Source organism: Bactrocera dorsalis, unplaced genomic scaffold, assembly GCF_023373825.1.
Source record: "Bactrocera dorsalis isolate Fly_Bdor unplaced genomic scaffold, ASM2337382v1 BdCtg076, whole genome shotgun sequence".
Classification (NCBI taxonomy): Eukaryota; Metazoa; Arthropoda; class Insecta; order Diptera; family Tephritidae; genus Bactrocera; species Bactrocera dorsalis.
In genome coordinates, this window is record NW_026038127.1 from 31,723 (window position 1) to 57,766 (window position 26,044).

At 34.5% G+C, this 26,044-nt stretch overlaps 1 protein-coding gene and 1 non-coding gene across 6 annotated transcripts; both read left to right on the forward strand.

The window, feature by feature from the left end:
- The first annotated feature begins 180 nt into the window (after positions 1-180).
- Positions 181-25,920, forward strand: LOC105228406 (sprouty-related, EVH1 domain-containing protein 2). 5 transcript variants are annotated; one of them, XM_049461663.1, is made up of 9 exons: positions 181-388; positions 2,128-2,789; positions 16,873-17,050; positions 17,395-17,563; positions 19,809-19,888; positions 19,951-20,026; positions 20,135-20,469; positions 20,621-21,039; positions 22,152-25,920. In XM_049461663.1, the coding sequence occupies exons 2-9, from the start codon at positions 2,770-2,772 to the stop codon at positions 22,276-22,278; spliced, it is 1,404 nt and encodes a 467-aa protein (XP_049317620.1). In that variant the 5' UTR covers positions 181-388; positions 2,128-2,769; the 3' UTR covers positions 22,279-25,920. The 5 variants fall into 5 exon arrangements, with proteins under 5 accessions (XP_049317620.1, XP_049317617.1, XP_049317619.1 ...); XM_049461660.1 differs by having other exon boundaries at positions 184-699; positions 20,135-20,472; XM_049461662.1 differs by having other exon boundaries at positions 184-512; positions 20,135-20,472.
- Positions 13,052-13,131, forward strand: Trnal-uag (transfer RNA leucine (anticodon UAG)). Its single transcript has one exon. It is a non-coding gene; the product is annotated as a tRNA-Leu (tRNA).
- Positions 25,921-26,044: the final 124 nt, after the last annotated feature.

Consider the following 26,044-nt stretch of genomic DNA (forward strand, 5'->3'; position numbering starts at 1 on the left):
CTTTAATCTGACAAATAAAATACGGATTTATTATTTTCCACCTTTTGAAAAAATGTAATTTATAACGGTACAACATTTGTGTATACACATTTGTTTTGTGTGAACACTATTTGCAACCCTGCATGTTTAGTGCAGCCACAACAATCCAGCAAATACAAAGGGGAAGTGATAAAACAACAACTGGCGAAGAAAATAGGAGCGACTGCGTTTAGGAGCAGAGCAAGCAGAGCTGTTACAGCGCAGTCAATGCGGACAGACGGAACGGATACGCGTATCAGGCATAGTGGTGGAGGCGAAAATGTTCACGCAATTTTTTATTAAGGAAAATTTAAATAAATAATGTAAAAATAAATTAGAAAACGTCGCTTTAATCCACAATATTGATGAAGTGAGTGTTAGTTATGAAATCGAAGTTGGAAATGTAGTTGAATGAGTGAAAAATCTGCAAAAGCTGAAGAAAATTCGAAGAAGAAGAAGCTGTGGCAAAAGTGGAAAAGTTGGAAAAATTCATGGTGGTGTCTACTTTGCGAATGCCAATTTGTAGATATGTAGATCAAGTGTTCGTGTGCGTGTGCCTGTGACTGCGTGAAAATTTTCAGAGCTTCTCCAAAAACGACAGTTCGCATTATCCAATATATAGAGAAAAAATTCCGATACACGCTGGGGATTGTTGCAGGCGTCGCGCCCAGCAGCAATTGCGTTCGTTTTATTTAACCTATCATAACATTAAAAAAAAACATGGACAATTATAGTTTTGCAAATTTTTGTTATAAAATTTGTTTAATCTGTTAACTTTTAATTGAAATAGGAAATTTTGCTTTTGGTTGCATTTTCAAATGTCCTCGAATTGGTCAAAATGTAGCAAGCAAAAAATTTTTCTAGGGCCTTAAGATACTTTTTGGAATAGTTTTTTCATTATACAATCTTTCATAGTATAAATATACATAAGCAGCTTATCAGAAAATTACCGTAAAATAAAAAAAAAAAACATTTTCCCAAAATTACGTATGTATGTATGAATTTGAAAAATTTGTTTTATCAGTTTTGGTCGGATTAATGACTTTTCTTTAAAATATCTTAACAACTAAACTATTAAGTTAGTATTTTAGATATTGATAATATAGTGTTTTTTAAAAAGTTAATCCAGACGTCAGACGTAAATTGTAAAGGATGAAGCAAAATTCGTATGTGTGCAAAGTCGTGCGGAAGTTTTTTGGCCAACGAAGGCTGTGGCAGCAGCGCAAGCAACACTTGCTCTCTCGTGCTCTGTGAAAACATGCGTAAAATGAGAGACAGCAAAAAAAAAACATTGTTCCTATGTGTACATAAATTTCATTGTGAAAAAACAAAGGCGAAGTAGCTCGAAGAACTCGAAAAATTGGAGCTGGTTCCGCCAGAAGGCAAACAAAGGAAGCGACAACATTATTAGAAGATAAACTTTACGCACACATACAAACTTGTGACTTTTTGCAACTCCAGCAACAGCCGCCAGAAAAAAGTAGAATGTGCAACTGGAGAGAACAATAACATCAGGAGGAGCAATATAACCTACATCTACGAAGCAGCAGTAAAGATGGAAATAAGAGAAATCGCCCAAAAATATATCTTGTTATTTTTGTATTTACTGTTTTTTCGCTCCTGTTCAACTTTCTTTATGCACTTTAAACCATATCCAATTTATTTGTGCTACTGTTGATGTGGTTGTTTTTGTTCTTTTTATCATTGCTGTTGCTGCTGCAGTTTGCGTTGGCTTTCTTGTTGCTGGAGCAACATTTTATCGTTGTATCTATCGTTAGGTAGTATCTGCCGATGCTACTGCCTAACTTCCTTGAATAGTGTGTTGGAGTCGCCGGCGCAGAACGATATGCCTACCAACTCACATTTAGCTTGTTTTTGCGGTAGAACACATTTGTTTGCCGTTTTTGTTGGTCATAACTGATTTGGCATCGCCCACAAATTTCAAGGCGCCGCCAAACAACAATTGCATATATTTTTGCTATGCAGAATATTTCTGTTAGGTGTTGTTCATAGCTTAAAAAATAATAAATACGTCCAAGAAGTTACCAACAAATATTAGCAGCTTAAAAAATGATAAATCTAATCCTTTCATTCATTTAATTTTTTTAGGTTACAATGTACATACATACAAAAAATTTGCCTCAGCACATTTATAATTAAAAAATATTAATAATTACATATGTTACATATGCTTGAAGCGATTAAGTGAGAAAGTTAAAAATTTGTGTATATTTGACGGTGGCCAAAACAGCAAGCCAAGCGTACGGCGTGTCTTCAACCTGTGAGTGCCAAAGGAAAAGAAAAAATAAATCCGTGTACATATTAGTGAACAATTTTCATATAATAAAGAAAAATATTAAGTCACAAATCTCAACTTAACGCAAATTAACCGTTCACAACACCTGCAAGAGCAAATCATAAAAAGTAATTACTAAACAATCAGCTCAAAGCGCTTCGTTAATCCGTGCGTGTCGGTCGGTCACTGGATCCATCGATCGGGCGATCGTTGGTCACTCACTGGTTCGTTCGCTTATTCCTTCGTCTTCTGATACAACAACAACATCTTCGTCGTAACAAACTTATACAGTTACATGTATTTGTGTGTGCAGTGAAGGCGTTCGGTCGGTCCAGTCGGTTGGGTCCAGTCGGTCGGAAGTTTGTTCAGCTTTGAATGTCTTTATGCTTTAATCATGGTGAAATTGACCACCGACACAATACGCTACCACATTAGAACCTTTCTGATTACAAATCATGACAGAAGGACATGAAAGGTACGTATGTAAAAATCTGAAAATTTTAGTTTATAAAGTAATAATAAGAATTTAACCTTGACATATCTTTCCCCTGTAATAAAAGCGAAAAAAGGCTATATAATACACATGTGATCAAATTTGACGCGGACTGAAAAAAAATTCATTTATACCAGTCTTTGCTATCGTCTTCAAAATAGGCCAATACTTAACCGCGTTTTCTATCCATCTATTAAAAGTCTCGGCTGAGCTGCCCTTCAGTGTCCTCAGCGAAAATGTCGGTTTTCAAACACGTTTGTTTTAAATTTTTCGATGTTATTGTTATTAACAGAGTTCTATGGACAACTTGCAGGTTTAAAGGGGGCAGTCCATGTCAAATTTGATCACACTGTATTCTTCAAATTGGAACGTCATCATATATTTATATACATATGTATTTTTGTGCCCCTTTCACTTATGTATTACAAAAAGCGGAAGTACGCCTTGGATTATGTTTCTAAACAATATTTATACATTCGAAAAAACATACATACTATACGTACTTATCGTAAAACAAACTTGATTTAATTTATGATCGATAATTTCGTGTAGCGCATTTCAATACTCGATTGTTTAGAATTAGAGCTTATTCTTATATGGAAAAGCAACTTATTTTGACAGATACAGTGGCGCTGTACGATGTGCAGCCCATTCAAATGAGTCATACTCTTCATACACTATCTAAAGCGCTTGCTTGAAGAAGTGCTGAAGTGTGCCATTAAAATTCAGCAGAACGAAATTGAAACCACTTCCGCTCTGTATATGCCGCTATCGCGTAATATTTTCTCAATATGTTTTTGATTCTTCAACAAATAACAAATTAAAATTCAGCAAACACTTGAACAGCACATTCGGAAATTTGCTTACGTTCATTAATAGTTGTTTTGATCGTTAATGAAATTGCGCACAAGTGTACGAAGCCGTAAACACAACAAAACGAAAGCACCGTTCCCTTACACCCGCTACTAATGCTGCGCGAACGTCCACTTCTTCAATAAAATTATGGGTGATGCTGCTGCTGAAATTTGCAGCTAATGCTCAAAGGAATGAATGAATGAAGTTAATATTGATATCTAAGCGTAGAAGTTTTCTTCATATCGACTCTAATATTATTGAAAATAACAAAATACTATTGAGTTTCTGTCTGTTAGTATGTGAACTAGTCCCTAAGGTTCGGAGATATCGGTTTGAAAGTTTACACAGACAATTTTCTCTCCAAAAAGCTTCATACTAATTTGTCGGAATCGCCGATATCGGACCACAATAGGATGTGTCATCTATGAACTTTTTTCTTTTCTCCATATTATGTTAGTCGAAAAAGTTTTTTCGTATATATAGAAAAATAGGTGCCGTTATAGTCGTATATCTCCAGTGCTACCATATAGTATTGGAAAGCTGAGATTAGGGAGAAGTTGAAAAAAAGTTACAACTATTCAAAAATGAGTGGAAATAATGAAGAAAATCGCTATATTTTGAAATTTTTGTATAAAAAACGAGGGAATGGCCACGCAAGCCACCAATGAAATTTGTGAAGCTTACGGAGACGATACTGTATCAGTTCGTGTAGCACAACAATGGTTCGCTTGCTTCCACTCTTAAAATTTCGATTGCACATCGCTCTGGTCGACCTATCGTTGAAAAAGTCGATGGAATTATGGAAAAGATTGATCAGGACCGTCACATAAACAGCTATGACTTGGCTGAAGAACTTACATTCATTATCAAACGGTTGTAAACCTGCTAAAAAAAGAAACTCGATGTTTGGGTACCACATTAATTGTCTGTGAAAAATTTAATGGACCGAATTAACATCTGCGATTCTTTGCTGAAACGAAATGAAATCGAACTGAAGGGAATGGTAACACGAGACGAAAAGTGGATTAAATAGGACAGTAATGTGTGAAAGAGTTCATGGTCAAAGCGTGGTGAAGCTCAACAAATAGTCGCAAAGCCAGGATTGACACCTCAAAAGGTTATGCTGAGTGATGACTCGGCAAAAATTGGAAGAGCTTGGCTGGGAAGTTTTGATGCATCCACCATATAGCCCTGACCTTGTACCATCGGTCTACCATTTGTTTCGGTCGATGCAGAACTGCCTTAAATGAGTAAAGTTGGCTTCAAGAGAAGCCTGTGAAAATTACTTGTCGCAGAAAAGTTTTACACTGATGGAATAATGTCTCTAGCTCTAAAAAGTGGTCGAACGAAATGGTATATACTTGGTTCATTATAAATATAAAAAAAAATATAAGTTGAAGTTTGACTAGAAATACGAAAAGACTTTTTCGACTACATAATATACTATATAAATATGGTAAACCATTTTAATATATTCTACCACATCGATAATTTACGGTGGCTTTATTTCATAATCTATGAGTTATTTAGTGCTCGTTTTCTTCCCTATACAAGTATATCGCATATTGCTGAACGTTTATGTGTACAACAAATATGTATATGTATTTTTACAAAGGAAACTTTTTATGTTTATTTGATATCGAATTTGTAGAAATACAATAGGCTTGCAAGTATTATGGCATACACCCACTACAGTTGGGTAGTTTTTTTTTTCAATCATTCGCGAAGCCAACCAACTCGCCGAACAATCAGATAGTCAATCAACTTCCCAAGTCATTTATTTCTTTCCTCTTTTTGCTATCTTTCAGTGACATCATTTCGATGCCGTCAATTTGCTTGCCTTTCCATTCATTAAAAATAACAGAACAGTGAATTCTTATATAAGCTTTACCGCTTCTGTTCTTCCAAGACTTTTTGAGCATAAAAAAATATTTTTATATGCTCATTTACAAACTCATATGTAACGGGTGATTTTTTTGAGGTTAGGATTTTCATGCATTAGTATTTGACAGATCACGTGGGATTTCAGACATGGTGTCAAAGAGAAAGATGCTCAGTATGCTTTGACATTTCATCATGAATAGACTTACTAACGAGCAACGCTTGCAAATCATTGAATTTTATTACCAAAATCAGTGTTCGGTTCGAAATGTGTTTCGCGCTTTACGTCCGACAAATTTTGTTCAGCGATGAGGCTCATTTCTGGTTGAATGGCTACGTAAATAAGCAAAATTGCCGCATTTGGGGTGAAGAGCAACCAGAAGCCGTTCAAGAACTGCCCATGCATCCCGAAAAATGCACTGTTTGGTGTGGTTTGTACGCTGGTGGAATCATTGGACCGTATTTTTTCAAAGATGCTGTTGGACGCAACGTTACGGTGAATGGCGATCGCTATCGTTCGATGCTAACAAACTTTTTGTTGCCAAAAATGGAAGAACTGAACTTGGTTGACATGTGGTTTCAACAAGATGGCGCTACATGCCACACAGCTCGCGATTCTATGGCCATTTTGAGGGAAAACTTCGGACAATTCATCTCAAGAAATGGACCCGTAAGTTGGCCACCAAGATCATGCGATTTAACGCCTTTAGACTATTTTTTGTGGGGCTACGTCAAGTCTAAAGTCTACAGAAATAAGCCAGCAACTATTCCAGCTTTGGAAGACAACATTTCCGAAGAAATTCGGGCTATTCCGGCCGAAATGCTCGAAAAAGTTGCCCAAAATTGGACTTTCCGAATGGACCACCTAAGACGCAGCCGCGGTCAACATTTAAATGAAATTATCTTCAAAAAGTAAATGTCATGAACCAATCTAACGTTTCAAATAAAGAACCGATGAGATTTTGCAAATTTTATGCGTTTTTTTTTTTAAAAAAGTTATCAAGCTCTTAAAAAATCACCCTTTACAAACGTCGATGATAATTTCGTATATTACTATTCAATATTTTATAGTTTGTATAACAAGTACTTCTTCAACTTTTGCTATAACCAAAAGTTTCATTCATAATTTTTTCCGTACATACATTTGAACATGTCCACTAGGCGGTTTTACATACATGTGTACATACATACGCATATATGAAGTGTGTGTGAGTTGTAATTTATTGACTCATTCATCGACCATGAGTAGCTTTTACTCGAAACCCCAATAACAGCAACTAATTGATAAATTATATGGAAACATTATAGCGTTTTCAAGAAAGCATTGCTTATCGCACCAAAATGTCTGGTAATGATTTATAGCCACGTTTTATGCTGAAGGCGTTAACAGATCTTGTAACTCCAGGTCCAAAGAATTTTTATTTTTTAGTAAACAATATGGTATAATATCATTAAAAGCCAGAAAATCAATCTAAAGTCGAGTTTAAACTATAGTGAATACTCGCAAGGCCTACAAGAGTTCCGTGAGATGATGATAGATTAACAAAAAGTTTCTGCAAGGCATGGATTTTGTGTCGGTTGGGTCACATCGCAATGATCAGGGCTCAAAAATGACAATAACTACTGCTTCATAATCTGAACCATTTATGGTTTCTTTGTGCTTTTTTTTACTTATTTTTTTGTTTTCTATTCAAATTTAATGGAAACTGTGTCTCATTTTATCTAATTGAACAAATTAGGTCAATAGGTTAGGTTAGATTGATCCTTACTCGATTAATCTCACTTGAACCGATATTGGTTCTTTGTGTTACGCATAAACTGCTAAAAAATGGATCACCAGATTCTCTTCGATCGACGATCCGTTTTGTGCTTACCACAAATTTATTGAAGCGGTTAATATCAATCCCAGTAACTTCGTTATGTTCGCCAAAAGGTAGTAATTTTTATATAGTAGATCTTTGGAGTTGTAATAGTTTCGGAGATACAGACTTGAGATCCTGGCTTGGAGGCTAACTAGGCTAAGTGCCGTCTTTAAACGCGTTTTTTTCGAAACCGTGGTTTTGAAGTTGGTTGGCAAGATTTACGAGGACTATTCAACCGATCTTTATGAAATTTTACACAGGTCTCTGAAATACAATTCTTAAAGACTTGACGAAGGACTTTTTTTCTTGAAACTTTTCAAATTTTGGAAAAATGTCTGTCAAAAATTCAGTTTTTTTTCTTTGGTCCAAGTTCTAAGCTAAAGTTGTATCTAAAACACGTATTTTTTTACCTTAGATGATTCTGTAAGAAGTTCTCCTGCCAGGGGGTGCGCATCTCTATTCCGAAGGGTCACCGGGAACCCATGTAACTCTTTAAGAAACATTGTAAAATAAATTCATCAGATCGTCTAGCTGACAGTCAATAGCAACCAACGATTCAGCATTTTTTCCTTGCCATCTTTTTTACTACACTTTTCCATAAACATTGCTTCCATACATTTTCGCTATCATTCAACATCGTTCGCAAGTCGGCATTTATTTTGCCGTTGTGTAGGTATTAGTGTATTTTTACAAGCACTCAACCCCACGCGTACTTAACAAACGCATGTGGGGTAAACACTTTCACGTACACGCTCACCACTCTAAGGTGTAAGTAGGTAGTAGGTGTTCATTCATGATTATTGTAAAAATTCACACGAAAATGCATACATGTTGTGTACTCGCCGTGCTCGTGGAGTGGATCGGTAAATTCGTGTAGCAATCGGTAAATCGTCTGGGAAATGTTTTGAGGGTTTGTCTATGCGGGTGAGTGCGTGCGTGCAAAAATATATACATTTGTATTTATATGTCAATATATGGTGTACATATATACATGGGTATATGGGTATGTAATGCACTAAGTTATAAAAAGTAAGAGTTTTCAGCACAAAACCTCCGCCTAACAAAGCTAAAACTATTTACATACTCACATACATATGTACGTACTCATGAAAGTCTATATATACGTATGCACTCATGTAGAGACCCCACAACTTTCTGCTTTCGTTCGTCGGCACGATGTGTTATGCGATAATGCTTTTCGCTAACTTCAGTGCTCTCACTGTATTGTCTATTGGCCTAGGCAACACTCTATCGCCCATCAATAGCCCAACACCCACTAAACACCAGCCACCACTTTTCAAGCGCACAGTTTTTGCCATGAAAGTGGAGTGAATGGAGGAGCACTTCCTTCCACTGTGTGTATAGATGGCCTGCGAGAGTGTGTATTTCCAAGTTTGGAGTAAGTAAACGAAACTGTGTGCAAAGCGAAAGTTGTAAAGAGCACGTTTGTTGGCCACTGAGAGAGCGCATGCTGCACAACTTTACCACGCATCGGTATTTTCCCTTTGATTTTGGTTAAGGTAGGCTTGGTTGTGACAAACCAAATTCTCTTCTGTATTTTTCGAAAAATTATGCCAGAAAATTTAACTACGTTTATTTGGTTTTCAAAGTACACACTCCTTAAATATAGTTACAAATATTATATTTCTTTACCAGCCTCAAAAATGTATGCTTTTTTTTAATTATTTATTCTCTTGCTTGTATTTTGTTCTTTGCACTTTTTGTGTAGCTGTAAAAAAGCATGCTGAGTGAGAGCAGATATAAAATTTTCCGAACTCGAACGAAAATATTCGTAAATTTTTATATGTGGACAACAAGGTTACTCCACTAAGAATCCACTTCAACGAAACACAACAACGGTGCAAGCTAACTTTAAAAGAATTTCATATTTTTGAAGGCTACACTCCTCAAATGTTATTATTAGTGCGCCTTCAACTGTTGAATTATCTTCTGAGAGAAAAGTTGAAATAACTGAGAAATGATTATTGAAAATATTTGATAATTGTGGGCTAAAAATAGTATCACTTTTTAATTGAAATTTCGTGCTAAAATCCATTCGTCGATGTTTTCATGACTTGTTTTTAGGAAGTTCATAAAGTTGACGACGAACCACGTCCAAGACGGCCATCAATATCAACTGATGAACAACACGTCAATAAAATAAAGTAACTGGTGTTTGAGAATCGACGAATTACAGTGAGAGATTTTACTGGTATTATCGGAATATCGGAAGGATCAGTGGAAACCATTATTTAGAAAGATCATTTGGGCCTAAGAAAAGTGAAAACACGATTGGTTCCAAAATCACTAAATTTTTTCGGAAAACAGCGTCGCGTTAACGTCTGTGAAACAATATTTTCCGAATACCAGGATGTCATGAAACGTATTATTACTGGTGATGAGCCTTGGACCTATGCTTACGCCCCGGAAAAAAAAGATTAATCGGCCGAATATCGTGGCAAAGGTGAGCCAATGCCGACAAAACCAGGCAGGCAAAAAATCAAGGTTCTGTTGACAGTTTTCTTCGATTATCGAGGTATGGTACACACCGAATTCTTTCCGACCGGCCAAACTGTCAACAATTAATACTAAATGAGTGTTTCGTTTCCGCGTAGTTATTCGTTAAAAAGCCCAGAATTACGGCCCGACAATTATTGGTTTTTGCGATACGTTAATAAACCGTCGCATACTGCATTGATTCTTCTTGAATTTTTCGCCTTCCAACGGAGTGGAGGTCTTCCTCTTCCTCCGCTTGCCCCGGCAGGTACTGCGTCGAATACCTTCAGAGCTGGAATGTTTCCATACAGTCGGACGACATGATCTAGCTAGGGTAGCCGCCGTCTCTTCATTTTACGAACTATGTCAATGCCGTCGTATATCTCATACAGCTCATCGTTTCATCGATTGTTATATTCGTCGTTCCCAGTGCGCAAAGAACCATAAATCTTCCGCAGAAACGTTCTCTCGAAAACTCGTAGCGTCGACTCATCAGATGTTGTCATCGTCCATGCCTCTGCACCATATATGAGTTATAGAATTATGTTTTTGATGCTAGTTCCAAGATAGACGAAATTATCGAAGACTTCGAAGTTATGACTGTCAACAGTGACGTGGGTGCCTAGTCGCGAGTGCTACGACTTTTTGTTTGATGACAGAAGATATTTCGTCTTGCCCTCGTTCACCACTAGATCCATTTACTTCGCTGCCTTATCTAGTTTTGGAGAAAGCAGAACCAACGGCGCGGGTGTTTAGACCAATGATATCAATATCATCAGCAGCTGTACACTCTTATAGAAGATGGTACCTTCTCTGTTTAGCTTTGCAGCTGGAATTATTTTTTCCAGAAGTAGATTGAAGAAGTCACAGAAAAGTCTGAAACCGCATTTGGTATTGATTTGCCAGGCCTAAAGCCACACTGGTAAGGTCCAATCAGTTTATTGACGGTGGGCTTTAATCTTTCAGACAATACGCTCGATAGAACCTTATAAAAATTTATTATAGAATCACAGATTAACAGAGAAATGTTTCAAGAACCAAGTTCTCTTAGACAAAAAAATATCCAAAGTAGCACCACAACGAAATTTTTACACTATATTGAAGATATAAGAAATGAATTGTGTTTAAAGAATTGAATAGTTTTGCGATCGTTCCAATGTGGGTACTCTATAAATATTTTTACTGTAACCACACACAAAGTTCACATTTTTATTTATAAATTTGCATTATGACACACTTAACTTATAAAGTACATACATACATACATACATACATACTGCATACCATGCCGTTCTTTGTATTCGTCATTATCATTCAATAAATGGTTCCATTCATAATAAAGGCAGGTAACCTAGATTCGTTTATTTGTCCTGTCTCGCTATATATTTTATCAACAACTAATCTACTTGTCATTTTTCCTTCGCCCATCGATTTGTCCGTCCAACCGCATACAACGCCTATAACACATGTGTTTCGATTTACATACGCGCACACATATGTATGTATGTAAGTGTAAATATATATTTTTTGTGTAGGTGTGTTGTAAGTATGTAGAAAAGGCTGGGCCGCTGATAGTGGCACTTCATATTACATACTTATTTAACTTAGCTGGTTGGTTGGATCGGCGCTACAGTTGTTGGCTGACTGGCTGGCTGACTGGATTGCCAGCCTTTTCCGCTGCCCACTAACGCTGTTACATTTGCAATCAAGCAGCCGGACGTGGATGTTTGTATATACATGAATGTAGATACTTATGTATACATATGTATATATGTATGTAGGTGTTTGCGGAGCTATTGGAAATTCATTCAGTCATTTCATAATTGTGTACATACCGACACATTTAAAAAGGTGTTAACTCTAAATAACGGCTCTAACTTTGTTGGAAGCATTCTGGCAACCCACTATTTTGCCCTCAAGCATTATTATTGATTTTATTTGAGAGACGCTGTTGAGTTGGGCGATGTGAAGATTTAATTATTTGCAAAAAATTGCACTATTTAATTATGTATTTAATTATAGAAAATAATGTTGCCACTGAATAAAAAATAAAGTGTACGTTAAAAATAAATTACATATTAAATTAATATTGAGTAGTCGAAGAAGTCTTTTTGTATTTTGTCAATGAGCGAAGAATCACATTGTCATACCACATAAATTGTCTGTGAAAAATTTACAACCGAATTAACATCTGCGATTCTTTGCTGAAACGAAATGAAATCGAACCATTTCTTAAGGGAATGGTAACACGAGACGAAAAGTGGATCAAATAGGACAAAAATTTGGGAAAAATATCATGGTCAAAGCGTGGTGAAGCTCAACAAATAGTCGCAAAGCCAGGATTGACACCTCAAAAGGTTATGCTGAGTGATGACTCGGAAAAAACTGGAAGAGCTTGACTGGGAAGTTTTAATGCATTCACCATATAGCCCTGACCTTGCACCATCGGTCTACCATTTGTTTCGGTCAATGCAGAACTCCCTTAATTGAGTAAAGTTTTACACTGATGGAATAATGTCTATTGCGGAAAAATGACAAAAAATTGTCGACCAAAATGGTTTTAAATTTTTTTATTTATTTAATGGTATAAATAAAAAAAATAAGTTGAAGTTTGATTAGAAATATGAAAAGACTTTTTCGACTACCCAATATCTAAATCAAGACCTTTTATGGAAAACTTATACATACATTTGACAAGAAATTTTCACGAAATTTTGCACAGATTAAAAAATGAAAACTGTCCAGAAATGCAGCCATAAACGCCTTACTATTCTAAATCTAGTTTTTCACATCCTAATCCTAAATAATTTATAATCTAGCAACATAAAAAAATACACAAATAGCATAAAATCGTATGTCATACATTTAACTCATCATAGATGCAGCAAAAGTGCCCCCACCTTCCCGCCCTCCCATATGTGTATCATTCATTCATTCGTTCTGTAGCATATCGTGAATGAATTTCTCCGGCATTAGCTTTATAGCAGACAATCATTCACAATAGCGTTCGTGCGCTGGCGAACCATGCGTTTGTAGTGTGTGACCTTCGTTCTCATAAACGACAGCCAATCTGTATGTGTGTGAGTGAAAAGTTCTCGACATGGGGGTAGTGTAAACTTAAGTGCGACATTGGACAATATGTTGGCAAGAGGCAGCGTGGCCGAGCGGTCTAAGGCGCTGGTTTTAGGCACCAGTCCGAAAGGGCGTGGGTTCGAATCCCACCGCTGTCAGAAATTTTTTTACAATTTAATTTTTGCGGAAAATTGTACTTTCCTTATAATTAATAATAACAGTTGAATGAGTTAGGTTTTGAAAAGCAGAGCAGCAAATGCTGACCGTAAACAATTTTAATGTTCTAAATATTATTTTCGTTGCTTACAAATTTATTCGAATTTTTTTTATCTAAAAATTGGTGTTGTACTAATTTTTGAAACATATACTATATCATGTACATATGTATGTATGTATACATATACATATATACATGAATGTATACATACAACTGTATATTTAATGTATAAATTTATTTTTCATATAAATACATTAAACAATTATTTCATTCATATAATTTCCATTGATAGTTTCCCATTTCCAAAGTTCATATACATATGTATGTATGATTGTATGTATTTATATAGGAGCATGTGTCGGCTGAGCTTGTGACCATGAAGTTATGATGAGCTCAGCAACGCCAAGCGGCTAGCCCATTCTGAAAATGCTTCTATGTATGTAGTATGTATGTATAATACATATTCACATAGTTAATCATTGAGCAATACCTTTACTGCCTGTTCGCTTGGCATTGACAGCATTATCAGGGACATTGCCTAGGTACACGCCTTCTATTTTCTATATGTGCCCCTGTATGTGGTTATATGCAATATGTATGTATGTACATATATTGCGTGCATATTTAGCTAAATTTGTATGTACAATACAAAATAAACACTTTCATACACTGGATACTAAGTTAAAGAATGAATACCGTTACAACTAGGGCGGACCGTTACTGGAAGGGGAAATATGTACTTATGTATGAATACATTGCAAACAGTAAAGTAAATATTTTCATTTTATTTATAATTCTTATTAAGCACGTATAAAAATAAATTATTATTATTAATTAATTTTTTTTTTTTTATTCGCACATCTAAGCGTCGTATACATATGTATGTATGTATATTTTCTTTTATTTTTTATGCTTAAAAAGTTGCGAAGGGAAGTAGAGGGGAGTTAATAGAAAAAATGCAACAATAAATTTTCCAAGTGTTATACTTATCCTTTATGAGCTTAATTTTCGCCTGAAACGGCTTATGAGGACTTATAAACTTCGTCTGAAATTTTTTATTCATTAGAAAGTAATATCCCCATATCGGCAATACCGAATTCGACAAACAGGTGGCCTATAGCTTTCTCTCTACTAGTCCAGTGGCGAATAAAGCACTTATTTTCATAGTTCAAGGAAAATTCCAAGTAAGTATAATGTTGGAAAATACTTTATAGAATAATTGAAGAAAATGTTGTTCATTATTTTAAAATTTTGGTATGGGTGGTAACTGCGGAGAGTTTGATTTTTTCACAGGCTTCTCTTGAAGCCAAATTTACTCCATTAAGAAAGTTCTGCATTGACCGAAACAAATGGTAGTCCGATGGTGCAAGGTCAGGGCTATATGTTGGATGAATCAAAATTTCCCGGCTAAGCTTTCCTAGTTTTTCCTGTGTCTTCAAAGATGTGCGTGGTCTAGCGTTGTCCTGATGAAAGACGAACCACTTTCTGTTCAACAGTTCTGTTGTTTTTTTCGATTGCTTGCTTCAATTTCATCAGTTGTTGACAGTAAAATGTGGAATCAATCGTTTAACCAGGCTGGAGCAGCTCAAAGTGGATGATTACTTTGCAATCCCACCAAACACTCAGCATAGCCTTTCGAGTCGTCAATCCTGGCTTTGCGACCATTTGATGAGCTGCACCACGCTTGGAGCATGATCTTTTGTTGTTCTACACGAACTGATACAGCATCGTCTCCGTAAACTTCACAAATTTCATTGGTGGCTTGCGTGGCATTCTTTCCTTTTTATTTTAACAGCTGTAACTTTTTTTCAACTTTCCCGAATTTTTTTTCTGGAGATATACAACTGCAACGGCAGCTATTGACAAAATACGAAAAGACTTTTTAATAATAATACTATATATTATTTTATAGAGTCTCCAATGTTTCCCTCTGGGTATTACAAACTTCGTGGCAAGCTTAATATAACCTGTTCAGTTCCCATATTATAGGGCATGCATTGATAAGAGCGAACACACTCATCTTTATCTACATACATATGCATATAAACGCTCATCTTTCCGTATACATATTTGACTCAAGTATTCTATATTTGTATATAGAGCTTCTCCACAAACTGAAACTCCATTCATAACCAGCGCCTGCAAAAACTCCACTTTTCATTCAGAGAATATGCCCACATTGTGTCAACATTGAAGTAACATTGAAAGAACGTCATGGAAAACCTTGAAGCGATAATAGCGAAATTACTTGTACTAAAATAGTGACAGAGAAAAACTTGCGAGCTACCGAGCTAACCCAATGGAATGCTGCTGTATACAGTAAACATGTGAAAACTCCATTCATAAAGTTGCAGCAATTTAATTTATTTTTTTTTTTTTTTGTTGCTGCGCAACACCGCAAACTTCCATTCTCTCTACACAAGCACAAGTAGAGTAAACGAGTAGTCGTGTGAATGTTTTCGCAGTTTGGGAGTTTTGAAGTTGCGCATACACCGTAAATCGAGTTTGTGCAGGACGCACGAAAGCGACAGGAAGTCGTGCAGACACCAATACATACATACATAAGTACACACTTTAGCACTTCAGCGCAAACTCCAAAACTCCAAAAAACGAAAAGAGTATGCAATAATTTTGCCAAGAACTTGTTTGACTCCAGCGTTTTGGCGCTACCACCTGTTCCGCTGCTTTGCTGCACACCTTTTGCTCCGTGCTCCGAACATGTTTGCGAAGTATTTCTCGTGTAGCCAATGGAAGGACACAGCTACAATAAAAAAGCGCTGCTGTTTGCATTTGTTGAAGGTTGTCTATAAGTTTTTTTTTTTGCTATGCAACGATGTTATTTTTAACAGCAGCTGCGACTTTAATACTCTTAAAAGGCCTTCGTTTCATAATTTTGTATGTTTGTATGTAATGCAAATTCTTTGTTGGTCCGTTCTTCATGTGTATTTAATTAATTGTATCATCTTACAAAAGGTGGACATTAGTAAAACAGGTTTTCTATATTTGAAGGCAAGTGATTTATTTTAAGCGCAGTATTCTTCAAAAAAAAATTTCTCATAAAAAATGAAATATTTTATTAGAATTTTTTATTACTATTAACCATGAAATTATGAAATTCTTGGAAAAAAATATTTTCAAAACGGCGAAAAGTTGCGCCTGCGTAGGCAGGATAACTTTTACAGGATCATCTAAAGTAAAAAAAAACTTGTTTTGGTTAAAACCTTAAATTAGAGCTTGGACGAAGGAAAAAAAACTTAAAATTGGATTTTTTGCAGACATTTTTATAAAATAATTAAAATTTTTTTGAAAATTTCGCAACATTTTTCTTTTTGAAAATAGTTATAATCGAAAAAAATCCTTCGTCCAAGTCTTTAAGAATTGTATCTCAAAAACCTTCGTAAAATTTCATGAAGATCGGTTGAGTAGTACTCGTGAAATCTCACCAACCGACTTCAAGAACACATTTTCGAGAAAAACGCGTTTAAAGACGGCGCACTTAGCGTAGCTAGCCTCGAGCTCATAGTTCCCAAGTCTGTATCTCGGAATCTATTACTAGAATTAACTTGAAAGCTTAGGACAATATTCCATTCGGTTTATTATTGAAATTTATACTCGTACTTGTATTTTTGTATATAAAAATATATTTAATTTTAAAATTTATTTTCTTTTTTTATAATTGCAGCGACTTCTTAGTTACAGTACGCGCACAGGTTATGACCAGAGACGAAAGCACCGAGGGTTGGTTACCACTCGCCGGGGGTGGTTTAGCAAATGTTTCAATACGCAAACGTGCTAGACTATCCCCTGGCGCTGCTGGGCATGAATATATCATTTACGGCCAAAGAATCTCTGATCAAAGTGTGAGTAATAATATGCAATATAAAATTTAATTTATTAATAAACATTGCTCTTGAGAAAAATATTAAATTATTCTCAAATAAAATTAATTCTAAAAATTTTCAAATATTAAAATGAATTCTAAAATTTTGTAAATAATAAAATTAATTCTAAAAATTTTCAAATCAAATGATTTAAAATCAAGTTTATAAATTAAAAGCAATTGCTTTCTATAAAACAATCTGTCAAATTTCTCAATCATCGATTTATCGATAAATATGCAGAATTGTCTCAGTTATTATTTATTTGTATTATTGTCAATTGTTTATAACTTCCTTAAAATTATATGCATTTACTCGAATTTTAGGTAATTTTAAGCTGTGTCATAAATCGTGATCTGAAGTATTACAAAGTGATGCCCACATTTCATCACTGGCGTGCTGGTAAACAACGCAATGGTCTCACTTTTCAAACGGCTGCCGATGCGCGCGCCTTCGACAAAGGCGTACTGCGCGCCTACAATGAATTAATTGATGGTAATTATTACTCGCTGGCGCAATGCAATTGTAATTGTTACAGACAAACAGCAACAAAATCATCACCAATTACAACAACTATGAAAATTCGTATACATTTATACTATGCGTTCCTTGTTGTTGGCAATGCTTGCAATTTCTTTGTTTAATTGTGTATTTGTGCGCATTTTCGTTTATATTTTCAATTTTTTTGTTGCTTATTTCGCTCTACTGCATTTGTTTTGTTAATGCTTGATTTCCGCAATTTACCATTATTAAAAATTTTCTTTACGCATATTTACATACAAACATATGTATATGTCTATAATTGCATTTTGTGGTAGTATTTTCATGTTTGGATCTTAATATTTTGTGTTTTCTGCATATAAGCACGTCTAAAAATAGATTTAGGTGCGCTTATTTTAAGTAATAGTGTTGACTTTTATATTTTTGGCACTGCTAAATGTATTTTAGTGTATAATAAGCATATATAATTATTTATTAAAAATAAATTAAGAATAAAATTAGATACTAAAATATAATGTCTGTACGTACATATGTGTATTGTATATGAAATGTAATTGATGTTAAATACTTTTAAATGCATTTTTAAAATAGCGACATTATAAATTAGACGGTTAAATATAAGCTATAATACGCTTCAGGTGTATTTCTAGAGCATAAAAGTGCATAAAGAGATCTTTACATAGATTTCGCTCGGTCAGTTTTATGATAGCTATATGTTATAGCGGTTCGATACTAACTTTTCCGATAAATGAGTAGCTTCTTAGAAAGAAAAGAACGCGAGCAACATTTCAGAGTGATATCTCAAAAACTCTGGGACTAGTTCGCGTATATACAGACGCACAGACAGACGCACTTGACTAAATATACTGAGCTCGTAATGCTGCTAATTTAGAAATATTTTATATATATAGTCCGACGTTTCCTTTTGGTAATAATACAAAATCAGGTTCAGCGGTATGAAATGAGCGTTTTTTTGTGAAAATGAAATACCAATTTTGAATGGGAAAGTAAAAAAAAAAATTATTCAAAGTATTAACCCTTGTTCGTCACTTGAAGCAAACCAATCAGACATCCAATTTTCGACTTCTGCGTAGGCAACAAAGTGCTGGCTGAGCCAATGCGTGTCCCATAGATGAAAACAAATGGTAATCGGAAGTGGTTAAGTCTTTTGAATACAACGGTTAAGGCAGCAGCTCCCAACCAAGTACTTTGATTGTGTCCTGGACTTACTTTGCCGTGTCTTCTGGTCCGTTCTGGACGTTTTTCGAACAATGCATGGTTCAAATTGACCAATTAGCTCACTAAATATTCTCAATATTGCTTGTTTTTCGAAAACATTCTTATAAATATTTTTCATTCATTTATAAAACTAAATTTAAAACTTAATATGCCTGTTTTATATGTATTTTCGTATCATATACATATGTACATTTAAATTATTTAACAATCTAAGTACATTGTATGTGTTAAGTGTGCGCATGCTTTCGTTTCCTTCATAATTTATAAATTTTTTAAAAGGCACAAAATTCAAGCTTAATTTTTTACTTTATTTTCATAAAAATATTGTTTTTTTTTAACTCACTTTTGCTTAATACATTTGGTATGATTTTCTTTTTTACTGCTTTTTCTCTCTCTTTCTCTTTCTTTCTTGATCTGCTTCAAAAAAATAATTGGAAAATATCATAAATTAATGCAAAAATAATTCAAATCCAAAATCAACACAATGTTGTCTAATTCGCCATTATAAAAACGTATTGTTCGAAATTCAAAAACTTCACAACAAATATGTATTACGAAATTAAAACAAAATCATCCTTACTAACTTCATGCTTGGTAAGTTAAACTTAGTGTAAAAAGCATAAGGTATTGAATTTGTAGTTTTTGGCTTCCCGTAATACCTATGTAGTGTTGTGTCCAATAAATCTGTGTTTTCATGAGGCGCTTAGAGAACAATTTTTTTCGAAACGTTAATGAAAAGACGCCAAGTGTCCGATATTAAACAACAGCTTAGCATTTTTGTTTAATTTTTCGCCGTATTCCGTATTGCTAATATTTATTTAAATTTTTTATTTTATTTATTTTTTACTTTTTAGTGTTTAACTATGCAGTAAATCAATAAGTAATGCCTCAGCATTTTTTTATTATTTTGAAATTTGTATGAAACGGTGATCCATAACATTTCTTTTTTACAAAACTATAAAAATATATTAACAGTATTTCACACTTTCTACTTTTTTAGGCTTGGCCAAATCTAATCCATCAATAATATGTCCGCCCCTTACAAAATATGACTCTGTGGGTGAAGACGACGTTTTTATGGTGCGTATTAAATCGTTATGTTGTTATTTACTTATTTTTAAAATTATTTATTTCCTACCTAGACCCTAGATCTACCTATAGAAGCCGAGTGCATACAAAAGTCACATTCAAGTCCCGAAGGCAGCGAAAAAAGTCACAGTACGTTCACGCTTTTCCTATAAATTTTATTATTTTTTAATTGTTTTTATAAAAGTTTTTCTAAAATTGTGCAAATCTTCAAATATTTTATTCCCTTTTTTCCCACAGAAAGTATTAGTGTCGATCGCGGTGAACGCATCAGCAACAAAAGCGATTTGGACCGATCTTCGGATGGTACTGTCACTCAACATCCTAAGGCCACCATTCACTACATATCGAACGAGAAATCATGCAGCTTACAAGCGCCACCACCACCACCCTCGCTGTCCGCCATCAACGTGTCAACTGGTGCTCATAACAACAGCAATGTTACCACAAACGTAAGCGTAGCCATCGTATCGCCCCCAATCACCACAGTCTCGTCGAGTCAACTAGAAGCGCCACCACCATCGCTGCCAACAGCCATTGTGACTAGCGAGAATTACTCCTATGTTCAACTAACAGCGGTAATGAATTTTCTTTGTGTGTGCGCAGTCTCATTAATGCTAATCTTTTCTTTCCATTTCCAACTTGACTTTGTTTTATTTTATTCTTATTTACTACCTTCATTTGATTTTTATTTGCTGTTGCCTTTTTTTGATTCCTGTCCTACAGGTGCATGATTACAATTATCCGGTTGTCGATCAGCCGGCTGGCGCGCAAGTGTTAAACGCACGCCGCGAATCGATCAGCGCATTGAAGAAACGAAATGCTTTGGAAGCTGCACAAGCACTTGCGGCTGCTCAATCTTCTCCGATTGCCGCTGGTGTGATACTCAAAGATCCCACGAGCAATGTGGATATCATTAAGAAGAGTCAACGCGCTCGTTGCCGCTACTGTCACGAGCTCTACAATGACGAATGGAATCGGAAGGGTGCCTGTGAATTTGCACCCGATCGCTTTCGTTCGGCATTCGAGTATATTTCGGGCATGGGTTGTGCGCGTTGTATGTTGTATCATTGTATGAGCGATGCCGAGGGTGAAACGCCACAACATCCATGTCAGTGCGTCAATGAAGCTGGCTGCACTAAGCGGTAAGTACCGAATTCGTGTAACCACAAACCGTGCTTTCGCAATTTGAGACGGATTAATTAGTTTAAGATTAAGTTTGCCATGAGGTTTGTAACACCCTACAAAATATATATGTATGTATATGAATGATCAGTCTGACGAGCTCAGTCGGTTTCGCCATGAGAATTAGTTCCTGGTTGCAAATTTTGCACACATCCTTTTTTCCCCAATAAGCTACTCTTAGTCGGACCAGTATAGAAAATAGCTGTCATACAAATTGAGCGTTCAAAACCAAGTCCTTGTAGGGAAAACATTTTAATTTGACAAGATAACTTTTCCAAATTCGGCATGGATTATTGTTGTTGTTTTAGCGGGTACCTGGTCCCCGTTAGGATGGTAAAGATTAGCTGTTTCGAAGAGTTCGGGCCAGAAGGAGAAGAGCGTCAGATGAGTAGGGTTGGTGGGGCATGCAAAGAGGTGGCCAGTGTCATGTGGAGACTCATTGCTCGCAGGACATGTATTTGATATGTCGGGGTATATTCTGAATATGTAGGAGTTTAACCTGCTGCAGTATCCAGAACGAAGCTGCGCAAGTGTCACTCTTGTTTCTCGCGGCAACTCAAGCTCTTCGTCTACAATGGGTGGTGGTTTGCCTCCGAGTACGTCATTCACTGGAAGGGAGTTGGTAAAGGTGTGATGGGTGAATGGTGGCTTGTCGGCAGTTTATTGCGTCCCAAATCTGATTTCTGCGAAAGCATCCCAGCAGGAACTGCCTGTAGAGGAGGCCGCACTATGCAGGTGTTTGGATTAGAGTCCATAGCAACGCTGCAATCTCTAAACAAATTTTTCTGATCAGACTACTATACCATATAGCAGCCATACAAATTGAACAATCAAAAAATTTGTCGTCATTGGAGCAACGCCTTGCAGCAGGGTTGCTCCGTATCCTCCTGACTCGTGCTGGCATTGAGTTCAACCCGGGCCTGGAGGAATTTAAAAAAAAAAAAAAAACATCAAAATCATTATCCGAGAAATCTTTTCAGAAACTTATTTATTTGAGTAGGTTATTACATTATATATTATACGGGTTTTCTTCTTTTAATAATATTCAATGTAACATTCATCTTTCATGCAGTTGGCTCGGCTTGACATTGCTATCATTGCTCGTACCCTGCCTTTGGTGTTATCCGCCGCTGCGCGCCTGCCATTGGCTGGGAGTATCATGCGGCGTGTGCGGCGGTCGACATAAACCACAAGTCTGACATTTGGAGGGACGATTGCAAAAACAATTCGACAATGGCTATGTTTACGGTTATGAGGATGTTATGAATTCAGACAGTTATGATTACGATGGCAACGGTATTGGCGATTTGGATGATCACTACGATAGCTACAATTACAACTACAACTATTGCAACTACAAAAAACTTAATTACAATAATTATAGCTATAATTACAATAACTACAACCAATATAAACAAAAACAACAGAAAGTGCAACAAAAACAACCACAAAGGCAACATTCAACGAGCACCAGCGGCACATTGACACAACAATTCGAACAATGGCACCTTAGCGATGACGCCATAATAGCTAAGGAACAGGAGAAGATCAACAAGCAGCGTTTGAAACAACAAAAGAAGGAGAAGAAGAAGAAACTCAAGCAACAACACCAACTCCAAACGCCAATGCATTATGCGCTGCAACAGGCACGACCCACAGCACAACAAAATGACTATGGGCGTTTGCTTTTCTAAACTAATACGCTTCATACATTTGTAGTACTTTTGATTTTGGCACAAAGTGAGATAATATTGTATATGTTTTATGTTACGTTGTTTAAATTTGCATTTTGTAACATTTTCACTAATATTTCATATAAGTTTTATCACAAATCATGTTCATCATCCATATTTTTTTGTGTATATACATATTATTAATTTGTGAGGCCATATATAATACATTCTAGTATTTTTAACCACATGCTTAAATGCTAATAATCCACACAAAAGCTAATAAGTTTAAAACTTATATTCACTACTTCAGAACAGCCTGCACTGTCTTTTCGCATAAATCTTTTTTTATATGCGTTGATTATTTTTTTTATTAAGTGATATATTTATATAGTGTAAAAACTGCGTTTTTATGTACAGTTTCAAAATAAGTTAAGCAATTTTATTTTTAAGCGTGTGACTTGAAATCTTATGTTAAGTTGTAAATAGTTAACTAACGGTAGACATTGCGAAGTTCAATTGCGATGACGACGCTTATATTAGAATTTTTTTAATTTTCTACGTGTAATATACACATTTCTGTATCTCTCATCGGCTATAGATGCTTCGTTTATTTTAATTAATAATAAATACAAATGTGCCACTTATAATTGTTTGCTCTAATATTAACTATGTTTAAGTTTAACGAAGTTTCATTATGAGCAGCGCACAGTATTACTAAAGCAAATTTTCAAATGTAATAGTACAAGTAAAAATAAAAGTAAATAAATGGCGTTAAAGCGAGCAAGAAAGCTGCTGTCAAATCTGCAACACGCTTTTTGTAAAATGATAATTGAAAAATGCTAAAACAAATAAAAATTGCGTGAACAAAAATTTTGGTAATAAAGAATCGCCTGAAAGAAGCGTTAAAATTGAAAACAACTTAAGAGAGAAATTAATGTGACATAAAATGTACAAAAATTAGTATGCTTTGTTTTGTTAGTTCATTTTTATTTTAATGGAAAAAAATTTAATAAGAATATAAATATTTTTTCTTACCTAATAACAAATATTTATATTTTTTCCAACTTAAAATTTAATATATATACTTTCTGTAATTTAATAAAAAAAATATATTCTTTGTCCAACATAATTCAATATTAATATTTAATATTTTTCCAACTTAATATTGAATATTTATAATTTTTCTAAGTAAGTTTGAATAAACACATTTTTTGTTTACTGATCAGCTGTACAATAATATGTTATTTTTGGTACTTTGACAATTGGCGTTAATACTTATTACATTTTTCTCTTTTTAAACAAAATAACGGTACACTTCTCAAAAAAATATATTATTTTAGATATGAGCACATTACTTATTTGCTAGCAAATGCAAACAATTCAACTATAAACTTGAAAGCGTAAATTTTGGAAGTTCCACTATAAACAGAAGGCTACAAATTAGCAATGTGCTCTAAGCTACAATAAATTATAAAAAATTAACTATATAGCAACCCACTGTAGTCGGTGAAAATTATAGATTTCCAACCGACTGCTTATGAAAAAAAAACATTAAAACCAAAATAGTGAAGTCAGCGCTACTATTTTACAAAATAAATAATGAGAAATTCTGCGTACAAAAATATTATTGAATAATGTGAAATAAAAAAAATATTCACGAAAATGAGGTAAAAGCTGGGCGCATTGAACCTTTAAAGAAAAGGCAATGCGGCCTACAAAAAATACATTAAAAAGTTGTAAAATTCTTACAAACAAATATTGGAAGCAAAAAGTAGCAAACTACAAGAAATTCCATTATAAAATTTATTGTGTACAAAAAAAGAAAAAATAATATATATTAAATAATTTTCGCGCATATTTGCAATGTACGCAAAGCTTTTTTCGAACAACTACTAAGAAACGTAACGCTCTTTTTGCCAGCCCTTGGTTGTATTAAGAAAACTTAAAATGAAATGAAATAACAAAATATATAATTAATTAATTTTTGTGTAAAAGAATAATTTTGACTCTTCTTAGGGCTCATGAAGACTCAAAATTATTTCTTTTGTTAATTTAAAAAACACGCACACACATTTTTTTAATAGTAACGGCATTTTTATTTAGCAAAATGTCATATACATACAGATATTTTTCCAATTAAAAGTATTCAATATTTTTCATAATAGACACACAAATTTTCGGTAAATTGCTATTTTACAATTAACTGTGCTTTAAGGAAATAAAAAACGGTAAAATTTGCGTTACATTTGCTTTGAGGTTAGTAAATAGCGGCGTGACAATTGCATAGACGCGTAAGTAACAAAATAAAAAACATAAAATGTACCGTTAAAGCCAACAGTCAAATGAGAAATTGTGACAATTGCCATTTGATTTTTAGGCTTTGCTTAAGTGTTTTTTCAAAAGAAATATAAAACTCATACTTCTATTAAATAAGTAAATGTTGAGAAACATGTATGTAAGTGGTAAAATATGCAGCTACTATATTAATATAATATTACTATTGTATACCTACTTATTGTAAAATTACAAAAGCAAATTCTGGAAAAAGTGCATGGGTATCTAACTAAATGTATGTATTCAAATATTGCAAAGAACCTGTCAGAGTAATTGTTTAAAACAAAAACAAAAAACAGAAATTGTATTCAAAAAAACTAAAGAAATAAATTAAATTAAAAACTCATAAAAATGTATTGTATGTGCAAGCATTGTAAAACTTTTATTTCATATGAACTTTTCTAAATTTTGTTTTGAGGTAAATTAACAAAAAAAAAAAAATCAAAACAATTTATTATGCTACTAAATAATAATTCTGATTATTACTTAAAATTACTGTGTTTATTATTATTATTATTGTTGTATTTAAGTAAATATAAAAAATATATGCATAAAACGTGTCTAAAATAATAAAGAAGTATTTAAATATGTAATAAAAATGTGGATGAATTTAAAATAGATCTGGTAACATTTTGCATGCGGGCGCTATAACGGCCAATAAATGGAGTGCGAGTAAATGACATGTAATAATAAATGCAATTAAGCAAATAAAAACAAATATAAAAATGAGGTTGTGCAACATAGCAACAAATGCAGCATATTTAAACAAGAAATTTAAATAAAAATATATTGTAATGTGTTACTAATAAAAAAAACAGGCTTATACAAGATAGATTGGTATTACATGCTCCGAAAAAAACCACAACACTGCTTTATAAAAACCGGTCCCCGCAAGGCAAAGGCACAGCAGAATAGACACTGAAACACATATTGGACGTGATTTAAGTAACTGATAGTA